Source organism: Carassius auratus, chromosome 22 (assembly GCF_003368295.1).
Source record: "Carassius auratus strain Wakin chromosome 22, ASM336829v1, whole genome shotgun sequence".
In the NCBI taxonomy this organism is placed as follows: domain Eukaryota; kingdom Metazoa; phylum Chordata; class Actinopteri; order Cypriniformes; family Cyprinidae; genus Carassius; species Carassius auratus.
The window spans coordinates 27,063,508-27,087,554 of record NC_039264.1 but is presented as its reverse complement, the minus strand read 5'-3'; the positions used below and the strand labels follow the sequence as shown (position 1 = coordinate 27,087,554).

Below are 24,047 nucleotides of genomic sequence, written 5' to 3'. Positions count from 1 at the left end.
ACAGTGCAATCAGTACAAAAAAAAGAAAGAAAAAGGGTACGTTTATATGACAACAGTGTAGTCAAAAATGGAAAAGTTCTTCCCTTGCATTTTTTAAAATTTTCATGTATACACGACAACGTTTTCAAAACGATTTGCGTTTACACATATCCACGAAAACAGACAAAAACTATGTATTACATATGCCAGGCCAGTAGTTGGTGCTGTCACCTTGTTAGTAAACAGTACCCCGTAGGGAAGTGACGATTATATGTTGTATATGATGCGTATCCACTGTTTGTTGTAATACTGTTGAAGAAAATCCACACTTTGCTGAAGAAGCAAACTCTTGAGTACTAACAACAATACCATGTACTCCGCCACTGTTGTGTATGTTTGTTCACGCTTGCCTTTAAAATCGACACGTTCTCCACGTCTACATACATGCACGCACATGAAGTCTTCAAATGCCGTTTTCAAAGATTCACGCTTTGGGTGTTAACACAGAAACGATAATGGTGGCATTTTCAAAAACTTGCACTTTGAAACCCGTTTTTTCAGTCCCCAAAACGCTGTTGTCGTTTAAACAAACAGGCAAAATGCATAAAAAGTTTCCTATTTTCGGCTTAAAACATTGTTGCGTAAATGGCCTCTTAGAAGGCTTTTGACCACTTGCTAGCCGGGCTGGTCTCAGCTGGTCAGAGAAGAAGACCAACTGACCAACCAGATAAAACCGGTGTAACACTGGCCTGACAAGATTAAACCAACCAGCCAACCAGAAGAATCAACCATTTTCTCAGCATGGCAAACAGTACCATATTGTTTAACTCAATGAATTTTGCATTTTAAGAATATTTTCCTGTTAACAGTTAATGCTAACTGCTAACGAACAAGTAGATTGAATGCACTGTGAATGACTCAACCCAATGAGTTCAGATAAAAATGTCTGTCAAATACATATAGATGAAAATGTGAATGACTTTAGCTGAACAACATTCAGCGCAGAGCAAACAAAGTCTATTTTTCTAAAAAAGCAACAAAAGCATTATTGAGCAATGCAGCAGATAAGGTGAAGGCAAGACCCATAGGTTGTGAATGTGGGTCCGTTCCCTTCCCCCGCTTCCAAAGACACTGCAAGCAGGATTACTCAGCGAGATAATGATATAAGAGAACACTCAATCCCAATCGACTCTCTTGCTCTCGCACGTAGCTTAATCGCCTAACAGGCCCAAAGGCTATGCTTCATGTTTTACGCCCCCTCCCTTTCCCTCTATATCCTCTCCTCTCCTTCACAGACGTCTCTAACAATAAAGTGCCTCCTACACTCAATATTGAGCAAATCATGCGACAGAAATGGCCCCATTTCATGCCGATGATCTGTCTCTGTCAGCCTGAAGCCGTTTTTAGGGCTGGTGTTTGATCAGCGGGACTGTTTTTGTCAGAAATGCACCAGCTTCTGAAAGTAAAATGGGGTTTTTCATTGTCAGAGAGGAATAAATTGTTGATCTTTGGGAATCCCCGATTAAATATCTTTTTATTAGATTGAAAGTTTGATGATGAATACTGATTAAAAAAAACTTTGATGTGACTTTAAAAAAAACATAGATATATGTAGCCTTTATACAACAGGACTGTTTTCCTAAAGCTGTGTTATTTTACAATTATTGAAACACTGTAAGATAAAAAAAATCCATAGAAAAAATGTATCATATTTTTAATTCGCTTTTTATTTTCAGACTTATATTTAAATGTACTAATTTTGTTAAGTGTTTGTGTATTTTAATATATATATACACATTTAAAATAATCGTGATGAATGAATTTAAAAAATGCATTTTTATTTCTACTGTAGTAATTATACTGTAACTTTCCTACTGTAATTATACTGTAACATTTCTAGTTTTATGTTCTTATGTTTTAGATCTATTTTTTTTTATTTTCCAAAAAGAAAAAAAGAAAAAAATCTGTTATTTTCAATCACCATTTTTTTTAAATAAATTAATAGTTTCAATACCTCTGTCGTGTCAACACTGCCATTTTGGTTTCTCCCTGTGACTTTGTAGCCATGCTGCAGTTATGCTTGATTTCATTTTATGGATGTGATTCTCACTTCTATAAATTAACCACTTTGATTCCAAGAAGACAATCTGACGGCATCAACAGTATTGTTAGGTAAATCCTTCGTATTTTAGGTGTTTTCCTAGGCAGTGTTAAGGGAAGCATACTGTTCCTCAGATTTAGTTTGATTTGGCCTGAGCCATATCTACAGAGGTAAAAATGGTTCATGTAGCAACATGCTAAAAAACTTCAGAACATCTTAGCAACTGCATATAGTGAAACCACAACACAGTATAGCATTGAGAAAGTAACTTTTTAAATGGCAAAATACAATTAAATCATGGTTGGAGAACATTTTCTTTGCATATGTAAAGTTAATCAAAATATTTTAGTTCATTAATGCTCGCTAACTAGTTTTACTGTAAATGGTGTCGCTAACAGGCCAGTCTCTGTATTATTTTGGGTGGCTCCTGGATATTTAAGGCGTTTTCGAAATGACTCATCTAATGTCTTCCACAGGAAACAGATGCTTTATTATGATCATAACAGTTATTTAAAGTCAGTCAGAATATGATTTCTGCACAGTAAATCAGCATTAATTTAAAGGCATTTCAACACTTTTAAATGCTTACAAACAAACTGGTTGTAAAGTTTACAGTAAAATTATAAAGTAACATTTATGAAACCTTACTGTAAAACCCCCAAAATGTACATGGATGATCATAATTCTTTTCTTTTTAATTTTTTTGCATGGAAATGTAGAGAATTTGAGATTTAATAAAACAAAAAAAAGTATATTACCACTACCAATTACCACTACCTATAAAAATTACAAATACAATAATACCATTTGACATAATGCAACATTTCAACTCACATCCCTCAATTTTTGGTCTTTTGTAGTAAAAAGTTTGAGTATCTTTACTAGATTTACTGTAATCACAGCTATAAATAAAAATATTACAAAACACAAAGAAACTAAACTAAATTCTAACTCAATGCATTTTTTTAATATAAATTCTATGGTTTAAACATGATTCATCATGAAAACTATGCAAAACAAAAGACTTTTTACTAGTAGTCTCAAACTTCTGGAATACACTGTTTGCATCTCTAACACAAACATTCAGTACAACTTTTTTCACAAAAATCATCCTCTTGTGTTTCAAGAATGAGTTTTTCCATTGTGAACTACATGCACATAGGCTACACATGAAACCAAGGACTGAAGCTTGAAATTAAGACAATTTTTTTTTACTGTGCAACAAGATCCACCCGTACAGCGACACTCCCCTTAACTAACTATACGCCTTTGAGTAAATAAACCTCATCCTGCTGCAACAAGCATATTGAAACACTGCTAATTTTAGTGCCAGTCGACACATCCCCGTTAATTCCTACTTTTTTATATTTTGTCCCATAGCTCATTTTTTTGTGTTTGTGTAAATCAAAGGGGGGTTGGAAGGGGGGGTACTTTGATTTCTCCTGCCTGCCACACACTAACCTGATTAGCCAAAGCAACAGCCAACCAGAGGGCAGGAAGCCTTTAAAATGGCCGTTGATGACAGCCTCTCATATTAGCTTCGTCCTATCATGGATGACGCTGCTGTTATCCGAGCCCTACGCTTGGATGTGAACAGTACAGTAATAGTTAGAGATCCAAACAAGTCCTCTTTGAGAAGTTGGGAGGCAGGACGGGGTGGGATTTGAGGAACAGAGGGAGGAGTTTTTGGGGTGAAAAACACACAAGACCTTTAAGTATGGAAAAGTACTGACTTTTGAGAGTTTTTTTCTTTTTTCTTTTGATGAGTTAACGCATGACCGATCATTGAAAATCTTGCACAATAGCATCTGTTGCTACAGACTGCAGCTTTAAATCAATCATTAAATCCCAGCAATGCCAAAGCTAATATTTTGGTGAAAGAATATCCACATTTTGTGTATTTATATAAGATATGAAGTCTAAAGCAGCTCGATATGTGTGTAAAACCTCTCAGTTTGCACTTGTAGGCACAGTGTGTCATTTGGGGGAAGGGCTGTTATTCTAGTCAGATGCAGGCTGGCCATGTGACTCTTGTCTTTCTGAGCTGGCATTAGTAGCAGGTAACTGTGGAAATTATTCCCACTATGACAGGAATTTACAGAGTAAAATGTAAATATTTCATACCAGCACACATTCTGGTTCCTTCCCGCTCAGAAATAGCCTCCCTATGTTGTAAAAACAACCAGTGTTCGTTCATATCTGTCAAAGGGCTTGCTAATCTTTTCTAACATACGTTAAACTGATGAAAAAAAAAAAAAACAAGAATGAGACTTTAAAATTAAAGGAGACTGTCCTCAGTTAATGTTAAAATGGAGAACGAAGAACTGTTTTTGCTTACCATCCCCCCATTCACACATTAGCATTACAGCTAGCATCACAAATGTGAGGCTTTCGTAAATAAAGGCTGTTCGTAGAACCAAAGTTGGTTTTACATAACTGTTTCAACTTACAGACAGGACTAATTGCTAGCTCTTTAGGAAAACATCTGTTACTAGTGCTTTAACAGATGAAGACACCAAATGCTAATCTAACCCACATGAAAAAATACTAGTTATTTATAGTAAGTTTTTTAACCATACTATAATAAAGTGTACTATACTGTATATATTATAGTATTTACAGCACTTTGTAAATGAATGCTACAGCATACTGTAGTATTACTATAGTGAACTGATAAACTGTAATAAATACTGTAATATACTTTAGTTTTTACTACAGTAAACTGTAGTGTAGTTTAGTATATTATACGCCATAGCTGTAGAAAACGTAGAGCTTGAAGCATTGGGTGAAGTATTTTTTTATATTAGTGTGGTTGCTATATAACCACAACAAAGTGATTCAAGTACTTTACTATACGTTTCAAAAACACTACTATAAATTACTATAATATTTTTTAATGTGGGGAGGAACAACATCAAATTTCTTATCTCCACAGAATCACATAGCAACTCAAATCTTGTACATTTGTGCTAGGAACATTAATTATCCCTCAGATCGTGTGTTTTGTTGAGGAGAGGTGTTATTAATTTACCTAGTGATTTAAGTTAACTTACGTTTTTTGCAAAGCGAGTAAAAACTCACACAAACACACATTGAAGGATGAACAAGCAATATTTAGAAACCAGAATAACACTTTTTTTTTTGTGGGCTCTTTTAAAACCCATTGGCAACATGCTAACTCTAACATCCTAGCTTTAGCAACATGCTTAATAATGACTCAAAACATATTAACATCATGACAAAGCCCCTTTTTTTAAATATAGAAAGTTCCAGCAATAAATAAAAAAAATACCAAAGTTTATGGCCAAAAACAGGACTCAGTAACACAAAATGGCAGTTTTGGGGGACTTGTGTCACTGAAGAACAGCTGCTTTATTCCTTCATGAGCTATACACACAGCTGTTATGTCACAGTGAAATCGGAAACCACAGCGTCCTGTTTACGCAGAGAACACAGTGTTCATGACTATGGTTCAGAACCACATGCAGTTCTGCCTATAGTGATCAAAACCACCGTCAATCAAGCACAGAGTCAATGGTACAATGATATACTTGAAAACACACACACACAATGATAGCTGGAGAAAGCCAAATGGATCCTGTAGATTTATTAAGGGTTTCATCAGTAGACGAAAATAACAGTGCAAGATTTTTGCTCCTTGAGCGACTGCACGTTTCATTATTGACCCTTGCACAGGCTTATGTTAAAACACATTTACTGCCAACTGGCCTGAGCTTGACTTAAAAAATGTCATGGTCTAATAAAAATTGCGTTATAAGTGAGACATGCTACAATTCATCCAAAACATTAATTTGAACTACAATAAATCCAAAAAATGCTTACAAATGCTAAAAAAGTGAACAGTTACAATACCTAAAATATATGTGCGTGCGTGTGTGTTTATATATATATATATATATAAATAATTATTTTTTTACCTGTACATATATGCAAACTTGAACCTAAATTCTTACAATATATGCATTTCATATATTAAACATTTCAAAATGACAAAAATGTCTGTTATCAAAACATTAATGTATAACTTTAAATCTTTAAGCATTTTTGGATGTTTGCATAGGAGTAAAGTAATAGTAAAGGCTTCAGTTAACCTTCTTCCCTAGTTAGTGGAAACTGCTTGAGTCTGCAGATAAGGGTAAGAATAAACACCAGAGGTCAAATATCACTAGATCAAATATCACTTGATTGCAAATAAATGCACAGACACTATTTAAACTGAACTGAAATGACATCACTTAATTCAATGATGAACTACCTTTATCTGTCTTTTGCATTAATGACACACTGTTTTCCTAATTAATGTTGTTCAGTTGTTTTGACGCAATGTATTTTGTTTAAAGCGCTATATAAATAAAGCTGACTTGACTTGACTTTATCTAGGACAAGGCTGATGAGTTTTTGCAATCACTTTTGCGCATACAAATGCATGCATTTTCTCCCCAAATTTAAAAAGACTTCGTAGCTGTCGACACTGTGCAGACACGGTGTCTTTTCTGAGCGCCTACATGCAAGAATCGCCAACAAATAACAAAAAAAGTTAGCATTTTCATGTGCAAAACATATTTACTAAAAGAGCTTTAATGTGGCACGTGCAAACATGTAGAAAGCACGGAGCAGATTTTCTAGAAAACAACTTTGTGGGCTGATCCTGTGGTTTGGAGAAAGTGAGCAGGGAATGAAAACAAACACTAAAGCCAACTGTAACAGTCACGAAAGTATTATCACTCCACCCTCTAGTGGTACAAACCAGCATTTATTCTCTCAAATCATTTCAATCATACAAAAGAGAATATGCATTAGATACTGTCATTTTGAATAATAAATTACATCTATTAAACAGAATAGGCAAAAATGTCTCTGAAAACTGGTCATCTTCCTTGTAAAGAAATGTCTTTGAATACTTGAAATTGTTTAGGTCTTCAGCGAAGGCCTCTGGCGTCTTTTGGCATCTCTGTGTTTCTTGCGACACTCCTGTTGGGACGAAAAACCGCTTTAATTCATGCAATAAAAAAATGCAAACCAGATTTCAGTACTTTTAAACGTCACAAAACAATTTCAAAATCAGTTCAACTAGGAATTCGCTATAAGTTAGAAGCTAAAGCATAAAATTTTGTGTTTTAATAATATGCACAAACTATTAGTGCATTTACAGATTACTACATATATTTTAGTAGGAGGGATAATGAAACATATAAATCAGTTTCCATATAAATCAGTTTTGAGATCTGTGGTACCTCTCTGAGCGACGTCCTCTTCTCTTCCCAGGCGTCCCTCTGGTCCTGTAATTTTACACTTCTACAAAACATTCCTGGCCCCTCTGAAGAAAAGAGATTTGTACAGAGTGTTTGAAAACAAAGCAGGAAAAATGATAGAAAAAAACAGTTCGATTTGAATTTAACCTCACACACAAGCTTGATTGAGCATTTAAAAACGTGGTTATTAGTGATTGATTAATTGATCATGAATGTTTTGATTTGTCAAGAGGAATGGTTTAAATCTCACCTTTTAACCGCTCGTCATTTTGATAGAAAAAGAAAAAGGTCTTTTTTGATGTTGTCGGTTCCCTGCAGAAAATGAAAACTATTTGATTAGGGACTTCTTTCATTTGAACATTTCTGTATTTAACATATTTGAAAACATAATAATCCTAAACGTAAATTTGGTATCCAAGATTTTCCATCAGTATTTTCGATATTGACTAATCAGCGGATTTTGTTATTATCTTTTAAGGAAACTCAATACATTTAAGCTGGTTTGGCATGTAAAAATGTTTCTAGTGATACATCCCTTGTGCAACCAAGCACAAACTGTAAATGATTCATAAATACATTATAGTTTAAATGATAACAGAATTACTCGTTGATTTCGTTGGAAGCGGATTGGTCCTCTTCAACCTCGTCCACTCCTTCCTCGTCTGAACTGCTGTCCTGGAAACGAGGGTCTGCTTGCCAAGAGAACTTGGCTCCTTTTACAGTCTCGATTTTGTACTCATCTGATTAGCAAAAAAAAATTATGTTATACTCCAACATGATATAATAAGGTAACATAAATAAAATAAAATAAATATATGAAAATCCTAAATGAAAATGTTTGAAAAACCAATCCTGCAAAGAGACTCCCAATATTTTGACTACAATGAAAAATGACATAAATGATCAGTGCACCTGTTTTGGTGGTCGTCTCCGCAGCTGTGTCTTCTTCAAAGAAGGAGAACTTGAATCCACCTGAAGTATCTTCATTTGCTTCTACATTAGAAGTGAAGGAAACCTCCATGTGTTTCATTAGATCTCCTGTATCTTCCTCCTCTTTATCCCATGAAACGGTTTCCTTCTCTTCCTGGATTTCTTTAGACGTCCCAAAGACCTCCTTCAGATCCACCGAGATGTCAAAGTAAACATCCTTAGAAACTTCAGGGAGTTTTTCAGCCTCTATGCGTTTCTTTCGTCTCGCCGCTTTGCTGTCCAGCAACAAAAACAGAAATGTTTAACCAAGTCACAACGAGTCTAAAATCCCTAAATAAGTTGATGTAATACCTCTCTTTCTTCGGTTCCTCGGTCTTGGCTTCAAAAGCAGTGTGCTCTTCTTGTGTCGGGTCGTAATGCAGGCTGGAAACATCTCTGCAAAGCCAAACATAAACCTTGAAAAACAAGTTAAAAGAACAAAACGTGCTCAAAGAACATCCAAAGTCGGCATACTTGAACATCTTGCCCTTTCTGGTGTTTGGTGGTTGTATGTTGGTGTTTAAGATGCTCTGGAGGATGTCTAGACTCTTATTTTTCTCCTCAAGAAGTTCATGTTCTGCATCTTTTTCTGGAACCACTTCATCTGAAATATTAGTAACAGGTGAACAATTCTTTCCAAATACAATGAAACCCAAGAATATAGTTAATATAAATAAACTACCTTGATCTTCAGGCTCACCATCGCTTTCCAGAAATCTAGAATCGACCTGGAACCTTGAATCGGTTCCGAATCTGGCCTGCAGCTCCATGAGCTGAAATAAAGATGAGGACAGATGAATGAGAAACCAAACAAACTCTGAATCTCTCTCGATCCTGATAAAGATTCAATCCAAACCTTCTGTCCAGCTTTGCCTTCAAACTGGGGCTTGATCTGGAAACGTTCGTCCTCAGAACCATCGTCTTCATCTTCACTGTCAAACAGTTTGCTGCCACCTGGCTGGTTGTTCTTCTGTGGAATTATGATGGAAACATGAAGAACAAATCAAAGAGTTCAAGAAAATAAACTTCCAATTTCCAAACTTGGCCCATATTTGCCTTTTCTTTGGACATGGACGTTTGTTGATCTTCATCAGATCCTGAATCATCCTCAAAGAGGCTTTTTTTCAAATTTGTTGGTGGTTTTTCTGGTCTGCTTGTGGTTTTATCCTCTTCTTCTTCATCATCATCATCATCATCAGAATCAAACACAATGTGTTTGCTTTTGTCCACTTTTGCCGCGTCCTGAAAAACATCACGTTAAGACTAAGTAACACTAAAAGATTCAAAACAATACTAGACCATTTCAATTTTCTGTGATTCAGGACTTTGAATTTGTAACACAATGATATTAAAATTTAGACCAATACAGATAAGCCAATAATCATTGTAGAATCAATTTATTTACAATAAATCAATGAAGTTCACTTAATCAGAACATACTAAAAACACAAAGGCCAACACAGACAGATACTAAAGTTTACAAAACTAAAATATGTATTTACGAGTTTTAAAAAAAGTTAATTACATAATTATGATGAAGATCAAGTGACCGAAAAATCGTAAACATTTCTATTTTTCAATTTTTGCAAGCCTTGGTACGGTGCAGGATTTTTCTTTAGAATTTATTTATGAATAATGGCATCAAATAAGAAATAGCCAATCAAAGCAATTTGATACTATTTTGTTTGAATAAATTAAAAATAAAACACTTAAAAAAAATTACTTATTCTAAATTCTACACATGAATTTAAGCATCACAGCATTATAAATGTACAGTACAATAGATTAACTTTTTAAAGAGTTAGATGATCACAGAAGTAAGGAGCATGAAAAATAACAAATACAATACAAATAATACTATTAAAATAAATCTCTAAAAACATCATAAAAACCAACATTTTACTGATTCATTGTGCATCCTCGCTTAAAATACTTCAAACCTTGGACTACCTCTACTCACCACGTTCGACAGAGCACCTTGAATGAGTTTCCTCTGTTGCTCGCTTTCTTTCTGTCGTTGCTCCAGTGCCGCAAGACGTTTCTGGTTGTCCTGCTGTTGTTTCTTGGCATCTATCAAAGTTGGGTGAAGAACTGTTTGATGTGAAACAACATTCTCCTGAACGTTCTTTGAACTGGAAGATTTAGAATCTTTTGTCGGAGTTCTAGACTTCTCATCATCACTAGTTTCCGATTCTTCACTAGAAGAGTCACTGCTGGAGGATCTGGAGGTCTTTGATCGCCGGGGTTTGACTGAGTTACTAGACTTACTTGTTTTTAGTTCAGTTTCTGGGATGGATTTCACTGATTGTGATGCTGAAGACCTTTTAGAAATGGAGACTTTAGCATGATCTTCTTCCTCGCTGCTTTCTGATTCTTCACTAGAAGAGTCACTGCTGGAGGACTTTGTCTGATTGGGTTTGACTGGAGTCTTTGAGTTGTTAGAGGAAACAGTCTTTAGTTTGGTTTTAGAGATGGTTTTTGCAGATTGTGCAACTGAAGGGGTTTTAGAAGTCAAAACTCCAGCACTATCTTCATTATCTTCTTCCTCGCTGCTTTCTGATTCTTCACTAGAAGAGACACTGCTGGAGGATCTGGTGGTCTTCGTCTGATTGGGTTTGACTGGAGTCTTTGAATTGTTAGAGCTAACAGTCTTTAGTTCGGTTTCAGGGATTACCGATTGTGACGCTGAAGATGTCTTAGAAGTGAAGACCCCTTCATCATCACTGCTTTCTGATTCTTGACTAGAAGAATCCTCTTTTGAGATGGACGCTTTATTCGCAAGTTTTTTTGAGGCTGTTTGTACATTTAAAGTGGATAATTTCTGTTGAGATCGACGGTTTGAAGACTGCGTATCTTCTGGGATGCTTTGTTCTTTCAATTTCAGGTCATGTTTGAGTCTTTTAGGAGATTCACTGTCTATATTTGGAGCGACTCTTTTCAGGCTTGGCTCAGGATCTCCAAAGAGATCCTTCGTTCCAATGAAAGCAGGAAGAGAGACAGTGTTGACCTGGTTCTTCTTCTTCTTACTTTCTTTCTCAGGGGTGTCATCTCCAAGAAGAGAAGCGAGAATATCTTCTGGGTTATTGCCTGTTTTTTTTGGTGGTGCACTTGGGGTCTTGGCTTCGCCTTTGGGTTCTTCTACACTTTCATCATCTGAAATCACCTCTGCTGTTTTAGCTAGCTGCTCCAAGTCTGCTAGGGAAAGATCTAAACGGTAGCAGTTTCCCATCATGGCTTCATAATCAGAATCAACACTAACATCATCATCAGTGTCGTCATCATCTGCCTCATCGCTCCCATCATCAGATTCAGATGTGGACTGGTTTTTACTGGATCCTGTTGGGGAATCTTGAGTAACAGGTGCAGATTCAACTTGTGTTTGGGTCTTTCTCCGAGTGAGTATTTCATCAGTGTCCGCAGAATCATATTCCTCATCGTCTTTCGTTGAAGTCAGTAGGGACGTTTTCACGTCATCTTGTTCCACTCCACCCCAGACAACATTAGACTTGACGACAAAATCATCTCCCACCACCTCCAGGTTGTCGTCGTCATCCTCCGTGGACGTCCGTTTAGGCTTCTTCAAATGTTCTTGAGCAACCAACATTCTGATTTCATCTTCAGTGTCAGAGTCGTTGTCGAAAACACGAACTGATTTTTGTTTTCCTGTCTTTGCAGCAGAGAGTCCATTTTGTTGGATCGCCACTTTGTTTTTGTTTCCAGTGGCAGCCGCATTCATTCCATTTCTTTGAGCCAAATTACTAAGAAACAAACTCAAGTCTATTTTGGATTTTTTGGGGCACGTGTTCTGCTTAGGAAACTCCCCTCGCCTCTTCTTACTGATTTCATCGTCTCCACCTTTAATCTCCCATGTCAGCTTGGACACTGACGTGACGTCATCCACAGTCTCCAGTCTCTTGATATTGTGGCAGTGTTTGGATGGATCATACTTAAAGACGTATTCAAGAGTTAAGGGTAGATATTGAATTACATTGAAACTATGATGATTCAATACTATTTAAGTTTATTTGTATAGCACTTTTTTCACGATACCAATTGTTGCAAAGCAGCTTTACAGAAAATTTCAAGTTTCGACATTATATTTAGGAGTACGTTATTAGTGGTGACTATGACAGAAATGTACAGTAAGAATCATGCAGTCAGTTACAAATGACACATAATCAAGTAGACTGTGACCACTATTAACTGCGTTGATTATATATTGCGATTAAGCAAAATTAGGTAGTTTTGTATTATTGATTTATTGTGATTCTGTTCTTCATAATGATCCCAGATATAAATATTTTAAAAAAGTTGGCACTTCACTACAAAAAGCCAATGTCAGCAGAAAAGAAAGGGAGATGAGGACATAAAGTATACAAAAAAAAAAAGTATGTTCCAATAAAAACTAATTTAGTTTGGAAAAAGCATCCGCTAGTTTCAGATTACGAACATCTCAATGACTTGTTCCTCCAAGCAAAAGGGCACTTGCAAGCATATCGGTGTCAATTCTTTTCAGTAAATCTTCCTAGAATTGTGACATGGAAAAGGATATCTTGTTCTTTCCTTTACCCTTCAGATTCACGACAGGAAGTACCCTCCCAAATTTACTCACGACCCAATCCTGCAAGAGTGGATAAACACAAAACCAAATGTTAAATCAGCATCTGGGCCATTTTTACAACTGGACAAAAGTTATTAGCAAAAGAAAATCACACAGACCTTATGGCCGGGAATCTCAGTTCCTGGAACAGCTGCTTTCATGTGGAAATTCTCAACGCCAGCCGCTTTAAACGAATCCACTAATTTCTCCTGAGGGATGATCTTTGGTGTCTTGGCCTTTTCAACCAGCTGCTGTCGTTCCTCAGCAAGTCTTAAAAAAATAAAAAAAGCAATACAGAATCTGTGTGTGTGTGTATATATCTATATAAGTAACAAAATATTGACTTGTTGAAGAAAGTTTTTACCTGTGTAGAAAGCTTTCTTTTGCCAACTGAATAAGCAAGGTTCCACCTTTCCATGTGGATTTATTTAAGATGCCTACACCTGTATAAAAAAAGCAAATGTACAGATTGATTTACATCATGACAAAGAAAGCAAGAGAGAATTTATTAAATAGCCTAACTATACGTACATCTTTTGTATTCAGCATCTGTGATGTTTATGTTGATGTAGCCGAATGTTTTCAGAGGAGTTCCTGCAAAAAGATCAGAAAGATATTGAGCATATGTGAATAACATTTAACAGGTACCCAGTTAATGTAATAGAAATATTACATTGAATTCGGTTTGCATTTTAATAGATGTATTTTTTTTAAAATAGAATTCTTACCATTCTCATCTTTCCTTGTAACGATTTCCACATCTGACACATCCCCAAATTTTCCAAATCTGTCTTTGAGGTCCTTCTCGGACACTGTGTGACCAAGACCGCCGATGTACAACCGCTTCATGGCCAGATTTCATGCAAACAACCCCTTCTGTGTACCATCAAAACACATATAATGAACCACACCTAGGTCGCCATATAGGAATGCATAAAAAATAAAATCATAGTATTGTGAACATAACTGACACTTGACAGTGACAAAGATGGACTCAATATTATATATAACTATTGCGGGGGAAAAAAAGCTAAAATGTGCATACAATAATTGCTGCTCAAGGCGGGCACCACATGATGTTATGATCCCACTTATATTTTTACAATAAAAATAATTATTAAATTATCTAGCTTTTTTTAAAGTAATATAATTGTAGATAAATAAATTCCCAAAGAGTATGCAGTACTGTGCGTATCATTTTTTTGCCTTGTAATAAGCACCAATTATTTAATTAAAATATAACATTTTAACTGCATGGCAAAAGACATAAAACAAGTGTCAAATTCTGTTAAATTATATTCTTCATGAACATATGATTATTACAAAAGAACACACGGTATGATCCTAATTTCTCAATACTTCTGGGTCATACTTCAACATATCATCGTTAAACAGATCCTTAAAATATTCCATAAGGCAGAAAAAAGGTATTATCATAAACTCAAAACGGACTTACGATCACGCCAAAGATTCACATGTAGACACTGATGTTACACGGTAACTGTTCCGCTGTGACACCGTGGACGTGTTTTTGGTTCCGCATGCGAATGTAACGCAACACTATTGAAAGTTCCATCGACGAAACCAGAGACAAAAGGACTTTGACGAAACGTACTCACGGAATAAAGAAACGCAATATTAGACAACTTTTCAATTTCTCCCATACGCGATGAAAATTATACGAAGAAATTATCACTTCATTAATGCTCTTTAGATCAACATTCAAATGTTTTAGGGTGTTTTTGGATACGGTTCCCCCCTGCAGTTCTCGTGTGGTATGTTCCGTGTTGACGCGGGATTTAGTTGAATCAGTCATCATAAAGTCGCAGCGTTTACCTCAGAAGAACATTAAAGTAAGTTCATTTATTCATTAAACGTTGGTTTCAATGTTGATATCAGTTATATAAGTTCTACACAGATTTAATAAATCCATATAATAAATAAAATGCATATTTATAACTTTAGATATTTTTTTAAAATCTTGATGATTTGATTTGAGTCGTCAAATCGTGCTCTTGTCATCTGATTTACACTCAACATATCGTTATGAAACTATATAAAGCAATATAAAGGTAAATAAATAACATGGACAGCTGTTAGGACAATCGGTCGGTTAGTGACATATTTTAAATAGCGTATGATATAAATCTCCTACCGAGTGTAATAATGTATGTTGTGAAATTCATTTCTGTTTATTGTAAATTATATTTTGTTGAAATGTTATATAATGTTATATATTGGTTAGATAAGTTTAAAAATTAAGGATTATGACTTGAACTGATTGATAAGAACCTTTGCATTATATTAAAACAATTCTGGCATGCAAATGTTATTATTAAGGCTAAGTTTGTGTATATCATGTAGAATATGAAGTTATTTTTATATATGTATCTCTTCATCTTTATGTTTATCTCTCTCTCTCTCTCTCTCTCTCTCTCTCTATTTCTTAGTAGATTGAGGAAGATGATGAAGCAGAAATATGAGGAAGAGATCCAGATGCTCCAGCAGGATATTAAAATGCTGGAGTCTAAACAGGAGGAGACTTTAAGGTCCATTTTCATGGAGTATGGTTTATCAACTACACCGGGAACTGCTGAACTAGCATCTTTCTGTGACATGAAAATGCTTACTTGTAATGCATATGTTTTACTTGAAGACTGGATCAAATTAATTACAATTTTCTTTCAGAAAGTCAGTCTGTAAGGAAAGAGGAGGAGCACAAAAACACTCTTGCAAAGCTGGGGCAAGTTCAAGTTCAAAACGGTGCGCAACGTTTTGCTACAGTTTCCGGATTGAACGTCATGTTTCCTGGAAACGGCGTGCACCGGTGTGCAACGGGGTTTGAGATGCGTTTTCTCTTGTTTGGTGGGTGTGTCAGAACTGCAGTCCAATCAGCAGCAACATGTATATAATGCACGCGGTATTAAAGTGAACTCGCACAATGGCTTCAAGGAAAATAATGTATAAATGTGTTCGTTGCAGCTCGGTATACGCAACAACTGAGGATATTAGAAGACATGTTTGTCGTAAGTTTTATTGTAAAAATATAGGATATCAACATAATGATGTAGTTGTTTATATTTTAGCTTCATTGCAAGTGTATGACATTTGGTATAGAAATAAACAATGGTAATTAAGTGCTTTTCCTAAAAATGAGAAAGAAAATACAGGGTATTAAAAACGTATGAACTACAAATAAAGTCAGTATGTGAGGCTAAATAGATGGCTCCTAAAATTCTTCACAAAGAAACCAAAGAATGGCCTTTTTTTTCAAAGAATGGCCTTCTCAGCTGCCATAGTTGCAACTCTTGCGTCATCAGAACAGTGTGTTCAACGCATCACCGTTTCTGTTTAAAAAACGTGCAATGTTTTGTCGGGGCTGAACGCAGCCCAGCTCTCAAAAGTCAGAGAGCCGGAAAGAAAAACCTCAGACAACAGACAGAAATGAATGGGATCGCAGCTGGTTGCAGCAAACCCGTTAATTTAAAAAAAACATTAGTAATAATCTATTTTATACGTTTTGGGTTTTTCTTAGAAATAGTTCACCCAAAAATAAAAAAGTTGCTTAAAATGTACTCACCTTCAGGCCATCAAAGATGTAGATGAGTTTGTTTCTGGAAGCAGATTTGGAGAAATGTAACACTTGCTCACCAATGGATCCATTGCAGTGAATGGGTGCCGTCAGAAGCATCAGCTGATAAAACATCACAATGATCCACAAGTAATCCACAAGACTGCACTTCCTTAATTTTGAAGCAAAAAGCTGTTTGTAATAAACAAATCCATCATTAAGACCGCTATTGCTAAATACTAGTTCTCTGTCCTTAAATATTGCTTTCTCCAGTGAAAAAGTTCTCTGTTGAATTGGGAGAGAAAAGCATATGGAGGATTCACAGGAGGAAGTGTTATGGATTATGGAGTTCTTGGCCAAAAACAATGGTTTGAAGTTAAAATGCCTTAATGATGGATTTGTTTTTTACAAACGTAGTCAGGGTTTGATGCAAACAGGACATGGCCTTAAAGCACCACTATGTAATTTTTTTCTGTCTTCTAAATTTGCTAAATATAATGAGCGAGTGCATCATAAATTTATACGCCAAACCGACGTTTAGTCTTATCCCAGATCACTATTGTAAATGTATAATAAGTGATTATTTTTGGACTATTGTATCCTGTTCGGGTCGTCACCGCTGCGGAATAACACATTTGCGTGAATCGCCATACACATAAACTTGGAAAAGTAGCTCCGGTTAGAATGTTCTTCCGCGGGATGCCTGCAGTTCTGTTTATTAACCGCTAGAGCGCCATAATTTACTTAATTTTGCTTTAAAACTTAAAAAGTTCATATTAAGATGCTATAAATCAGTTGCTATTTGATTTGATTTTGTTTTAGCAGTGATTGCTATGATTTTTCGTTCATACGGTTAGGGATTTGTTTAAATCCTGAACCCTTTACAATGCCTCAAAACCATGTTTAGGAGAAAGGTAAGTGATCAGCATCATGACATGTACAGTATGTATTATAAAGTGCCATTAAATTTTTCTAAATAAAATGTGGTAAAGTGCTGAGATTCTCTCATATCACCTACAGTCATTTAAACTCCATATAGTTCAAGGTTATCTGTACCAGCGATGAAGACTGTGATGATAATTCTTATACTCAACACTAGAGAGCAGCATGTTTCCATTTTAACAAAGACATTTCCTTTGAACATCTGAGATGTGTGCACTAGTCTTAAAACGTCTCTTTAATGGATTAGACTCACAGTCGCATAAGAGGATTTAGAATAGAATTGTTGGTTGGTGACTGATGGCACTCTTATAAATTGTGAGTTATTTTAAACTGGCAGCCTGTGGGAAGATCAATATGACGTGATAATGAAGGTTTTGTTTGTGTTTGAACATCCAAAGCTGAGTCAGAGTAAAACTGAAAATCTTTGCAATGAGAATAATTGAGAAGTGTTATATAAAGCATATCAAGAAGTAAAAGCAGTTTTCGTGCTCCAGTCTTCACAACAAAAAATATTTTTCCTGAAGAAACGAAAATCCCATAATCCATCAGTCTCATGACAGGTAATATAAAAATGCAGATCAGTTCAAGATTATTTAACAATACTATTTATGATATTGTCTAACTCTCTGTGTTTTATTACAGGAGGATGATGCACTGCTCAGGAGAGTTACAGAGCTCAATATCATGGATGGTGTTGAATTCAAAGATTTCTATGCATTTGTGTCCAGGTAGAGTTATGATTTATAGCTGGTTAATATCAATGGTGTGTTTGTATTTCAATTCAGGTCATCCAAGATGAATGGGTGCCGTCAGAAAGAGAGTCCAAACAGCTGACAAAAACATCACAATAATGCACAAGTAATACACAATACTCCAGTCCACCAATTAACGTCCACTACCATTATATTTTCTCCAGTAATAAAATGGCCTTGTCTGAATGAGGAGAGAAATATGCACAGATCTAGCACTGTTTACAAGTGAAAACATTTCTAAACAAATATGTTGGTGGACTTTGATGTGAGAGGAAAATCGGATGATCTTTTTCACTGGAGGAAGCCATATGGATCATATTTTGGTCAGAAGCAACAGTTTTAGGTTAAAATTGCATAATGATGGTTTCTTACAAACACACATCAGTGTTTGCCACAGACTTACACTCCCATGTGATGGCATTTTCCCAGAGGGAAATATATATGTATTAATAAAACAGCAGACGGGCTTATTGAGAACACAAATTCATTCTCTGCCAGCAGGTGGCGCTTTTGGGGTGGCAGAAATACAGCGTTTTCCCTTGTAACTGCTGTACACAGAGCAGCACAGCGAAAGATACTTTATCAAGCATAATAGGAGAAATTAAATTAAAATTAATAAACTTTTCTTGAAGAGAGTTGGTTCCCTTCAAAGATACATTCATATAAAACATATAACTTTGAAATGTGATGAGCTCTTGTTAACATGTTTATTTTGGGCAGTCAGTGTTGAAATTGTGGTGGGTCACCACAAATAAATCAATGTATGGGAAACACTGATGCCGTTTTCTGCTTCACAAGACTTTAACTAATTACCTGGTGTACTGTTAATTAATTGTGGATTATTATGTTTTGATCAACTGTTTGGACTCTCATTCTGACAGCACCCATTCACTACAGAGGATCCATTGGTAAAACTTTAAATCTTGCATGGCCTGAGGGTGAGTAAATTTTAATATTTGGACAAAATGTTCCTTTAATGCAATTATTTTTCACATTTAAAAATAAGCAGATTCCATGTATAATTTGTACTCTTCACAAAATGAGGTATCTTGTTTGTTTGCAGAAATAAAAAACCAACATAAATCCCATTAGGAGAACATCCAGGTTGCGCAATAGGTTACACATCATAAAACCTACAGTGTAAGTAAACATGAGACAATTGAATTCCCAGACATTATAGAACAAAGAAGAGCATTCTGCTTTATGTTAGTCTTGTAAAAAGATACAAATTCAAACAAACTCCATACAAGGGAAATAAATGTATCTGTGTGGCTCATTAGCAAGATGCTGAGTGAACACGGACCAGCTGTTGTCAGCGCGATGTGGGAGAGTTCCCGCAGAGGTCTGATTTTCTCATTGAGGACTGATTAACAAGTGTTGCAGCGAGATCAGGTTAGATCCCACTGCTGGCTGATTGACTGACGGCAGTATACGCTTGAGAATTATTCATATGAGTCAGTGTACTAGCAAAATTCAATATAACCTCAAAATATTCCATCTTTAGATGAATAAGGGCTTGTTTATGTGTTTGAGGGTTTTCTGTTATACTTGTAGCTGAAAGATTTGTTTATTCGTGTCCAGGCCAAATGAACAAATAAATGTCTCTGATCATTAGGAATGTGGTCCATATCTGTGGTAACTTCATCTCTGAAGAAAGATCATTTGTGAAAGATGAAATTCTATCATGTTCTGTTTTATTGTTCTGTTATGTTGTGTTCTATTCTGTTCTCTGTTCTGTTCTGTTGTATTCTGTTTGTTCTTTTTCTCTGTTGTGTTCTATTTTCTGCTATATTCTGTTGTATTCTATAAAATTGTTGTATTCTTGTTTTATTTTGTATTTTTGTAGTACTCTGTTTTGTTGAGTTTTTTGTTTTGTTCCATTGCATTATGGGGCCCATTTCAATAAGAAGGTTCAACTAACTCTTAGTTAAAACTTGAACTCTGAGTTGACTTTAATCTGAGATGGGAAACTGAGTTTTTGGGTTCAGTCGACTCTAAGTAGGTTAACTCTGAGTTTATCACGTGCACCAATGACCAAGAAAAGCCATGATCAATGGGGCTCTGATATTCAAGATTCAAGTAGATTTTTGGCATGGTAAAATGTATCTTAACATTACCAAAGCATAGACACATTTAAATAAACATAGTAGAAATTATATATCGTATAGAGTCTATATATATGTATACATTAAAAGTAAAGTACTAATAAAAAATTCTAATAAAGAGACAGGAGAAGGACTAAATCCTGTCATGTCAGTTTATGTGTGTTGCACAGTGTTTTCTTCCGGCTGTGACTTGTGGTTCTGTTCCACTGCTTGTCCTTTTATCATGGCAGGACTTGACGTACCTTGCAGCCAGGTTAGAGCTTGTTGAGGCTTCTCCCAGAATGTATGACAGTTCGCCCTTTTGCTGTACCTGAAGTCTTTGTGCTGGTTTGTGAATTGGGGAAGAATGTTTCCCTAATTTGTGTATAATTAGGGCATGTTGTTAAATGTTGTGCAGTTCTGTTTCCACTTCATATTATGTGCAGTGTGGACACAATCTGTCTTCTTTTGATGAGTCTGTACATGGTCAGGACTTTTCTTAGTTTAGGGTCTGCCACTGTGTTTATGCCAATTTATATTCTCTGTTTGGAGACAGATAGCATTTTAATTTACTTTGCTGAGCTGTTGCAATGTCCAATGTTGCAGATATTCATCAGATGTTTTAATGATTTGATTTAGGGTTTTTGGATTGTAAAGTCAGTTCTGAGACCAGCTGGCTGAGGGGGCTTTTCTCTGGGTTCAGTTTCTGGTAGTTTAAGGCTTTATGGTGGAGGGTCTCATTATGACTGCTTTTTAGGTGCACATGGAATTTAATGGCTTTTTGGGGGATTTTAATTATTAATTACCCATTAGCACTTAAGCCCTAATTCTGATATAATGATTCACCGTGGCAACAGCTCCCGCCAAAAAGCTGTCTGCATACTTTAGACTCAATACAAGTTTAATTTTTATATCACTGTTATAATATCACAGGTGAAAACTGGCAGAATAGTAGGTTATTGGACTAATAGGCTATTCATTTCATGGTATCTCATGGGCAAAAAAAAATAAAAAAATTTACAATTTGACATTTACAAATGATCTGCCAATTGAGTAAGAAGAATACGTCAATGGCTATTTATTTTCAGTGGAATTAAAATACTTTCTTAGCCAGGCTGTTATTGAAAATAAGAACTTGTTATTAATTACTCTGACTGGTTAAATAAAGGTTAAAAAATAGATCCTATTTACAGTGGGCTAAGTGCAAATAGCTCTAGATGCTACACTTAGTTAAAATCATGATATATTCTATTTACCATGTAAAAGTAGCAGTTCTTTGCAATATGCTTAGTGTAAATAATAATTAGATGCTATTTATGCTTTATACTTGCAGATACATACTAGGCCTATTTGCACCTCAGTATTGTTATGCAATAATAACAGATTGTAAATTATTATATTTATTAAAATTATAAATACTTGTATTATTATTAAACACTCGTTAGGCACTTTACTTCCACTTTTAGAACATTTTCTTCATTTTTATTGAAAATAAATTCCAATGTGATATGTGATGGGAAAAGTGAGAAGAACGAGCTCGGCAAAAACTGGACTCAAACCCAGTCAATCGCGTTGCAAGCTAGATCTCCTTGCACAACACGTTACTGCCTACACCACTGAAGATGTTATTCACATGCATTGTATTTAACCTTGTGTGACATTGTAGGGCAGAGCTATGGTAGATTTTAATCTTGTTTATCATTTGCATTAAGATTATTTTTATTACCACACTGGCATATACAAACCCCGATTCTAAAAAAGTTGGGACACTGTACAAATTGTGAATAAATACAGAATGCAATGATGTGGAAGTTTTAAATGTCAATATTTTATTCAGAATAAACATAGATGACATATCAAATGTTTAAACTGAGAAAATGTATAATTTTAAGGGAAAAATAAGTTGATCTCATAAAAATGCATTTCATGGCATCAACACATCTCAAATAAGTTGGGGACAAGGCCATGTTTACCACTGTGTGGCATCCCCTCTTCTTTTTGTAAAAGTCTGCAAATGTCTGGGTACTGAGGAGACAAGTTGCTCAAGTTTAGGAATAGAAATGTTGTCCCATTCCTGTCTAACACAGGTTTCTAGTTGCTCAACTGTCTTAGGTCTTCTTTATGGTTTGCCAAATGTTTTCTATGGGTGAAAGATCTGGACTGCAGGCTGGCCATTTCAGTACCTGGTTTCCACTTTGCCACAATCCATTTTAATGAGCCTTGGCCCAGAGAAAACGCCTGCGCTTCTGGATCATGTTTAGATATGTTTTTTTTTTTACCTATAGAGTTTTAGCCGGCAACGGCGAATGGCACGGTGGATTGTGTTCACCGACAATGTTTTCTGGAAGTATTCCTGAGCCCATGTTGTGATCTCAATTACAGTAGCATTCCTGTATGTGATGCAGTGCCGTCTAAGTGCCGAAGATCATAGGCATCCAGTACGGTTTTCCGGCCTTGACCCTTACGCACAGAGTTTGTTCCAGATTCTCTGAATCTTTTGATGACATTATGCACTGTAGATGATGATAACTTCAAACTCTTTGCAATTGTTCCCTGAGAAACTCCTTTCTGATATTGCTTCACTATTTTTCGCCGCAGCATTGGGAATTGGTGATCCTCTGCCCATCTTGACTTCTGAGAGACACTGCCACTCTGAGAGGCTCTTCTTACACCCAATCATGTTGCCAATTGACCTAATAAGTTGCAAATTGGTCTCCCAGCTGTTCCTTATATGTACATTTAACTTTTACGGCCTCTTATTGCTACCTGTCCAAACTTTTTTGGAATGTGTAGCTCTCATGAAATCCGAAATGAGCCAATATTTGGCGTGACATTTCAAAATGTCTCACTTTCAACATTTTATATGTTTTCTCTGTTGTGAATAAAATACAAGTTTATGAGATTTGTAAATTATTCCTTTCCTTTTTTACTCACAATTTGTTCAGTGTACCAACTTTTTTGGAATTGGGTTTGTAATTTTAAACTTAATTAATTACACTTAATTGCACTAAATTTAGATCCCCCCAGGAAACAAGACTAAATATCTTATGTCATTTTCTTATATAGAAAATCCATCTTGATTTAAGATTAGTATTTTATATTTGTACTTGAAATAAGAAAAAAATACTTAGTAAGAAAAGTATTTTTGCAGTGTGCATTAATGAATGAAGTATTTAAACATCACTTTTGCTTTAAAACTCTGGGTTTACCGAAGAAAACCCGACCAGGTTAGGTTCATAGAGTAAGCTACCATGGTAACCAACTCTGAGTATAAGTTACCTCTCTTTCAGAAACGGGCTTGACTTACCCTGCTTTCTCAGGTTTGACAAACCTCCCATACTGAAACCGAAAACCTATAGTTTCCCTCATTTTAGGTTTAACATACTCAGAGTTTTCACTTAACCCCCTTTCTGAAACAGGCCGTTTATTGTTTATTGTTATTTTTGTTCCATTCTATTTTGTTTTATTTTTGTGGTAAAGTTCCTACAGAGCAGCTTCAAGGCAAGCTATTGACGGTTGCTCTGCTTGTGCTGTAATGAGATTGTCATTTGAGTCCAGAAGAACGCTGCACCCAAAATAATGATGTGTGGATTTAATGTTTAAAAGTGCTATGGTGGCGGTCCGTAACATGTCCCGCTCGTTAAACTGTCAACAAATGGCACCAGCAAGACATCGACAGCCAACAGTACCCCACAGTGTGTGCACTGTAAAAAGTGAGCATGTGGACCACCTGTAGGTCACTCTGTATTGTGTAAAGCAGGAGAGTCTGCACAACT

At 35.8% G+C, this 24,047-nt stretch overlaps 1 protein-coding gene across 1 annotated transcript; it reads right to left on the bottom strand.

The window, feature by feature from the left end:
- Window positions 1-6,835: 6,835 nt before the first annotated feature.
- nol8 (nucleolar protein 8) lies at window positions 6,836-14,519 on the bottom strand. Its single transcript, XM_026198517.1, has 17 exons — window positions 14,379-14,519; window positions 13,651-13,798; window positions 13,454-13,516; window positions 13,287-13,365; window positions 13,042-13,192; window positions 12,875-12,943; window positions 10,283-12,277; window positions 9,379-9,564; window positions 9,179-9,292; window positions 9,005-9,095; window positions 8,797-8,926; window positions 8,635-8,718; window positions 8,266-8,558; window positions 7,958-8,093; window positions 7,604-7,665; window positions 7,336-7,418; window positions 6,836-7,072 (listed from the first exon to the last, which is right to left on the bottom strand). The coding sequence occupies exons 2-17, from the start codon at window positions 13,769-13,771 to the stop codon at window positions 7,013-7,015; spliced, it is 3,717 nt and encodes a 1,238-aa protein (XP_026054302.1). The 5' UTR covers window positions 13,772-13,798; window positions 14,379-14,519; the 3' UTR covers window positions 6,836-7,012.
- Window positions 14,520-24,047: the final 9,528 nt, after the last annotated feature.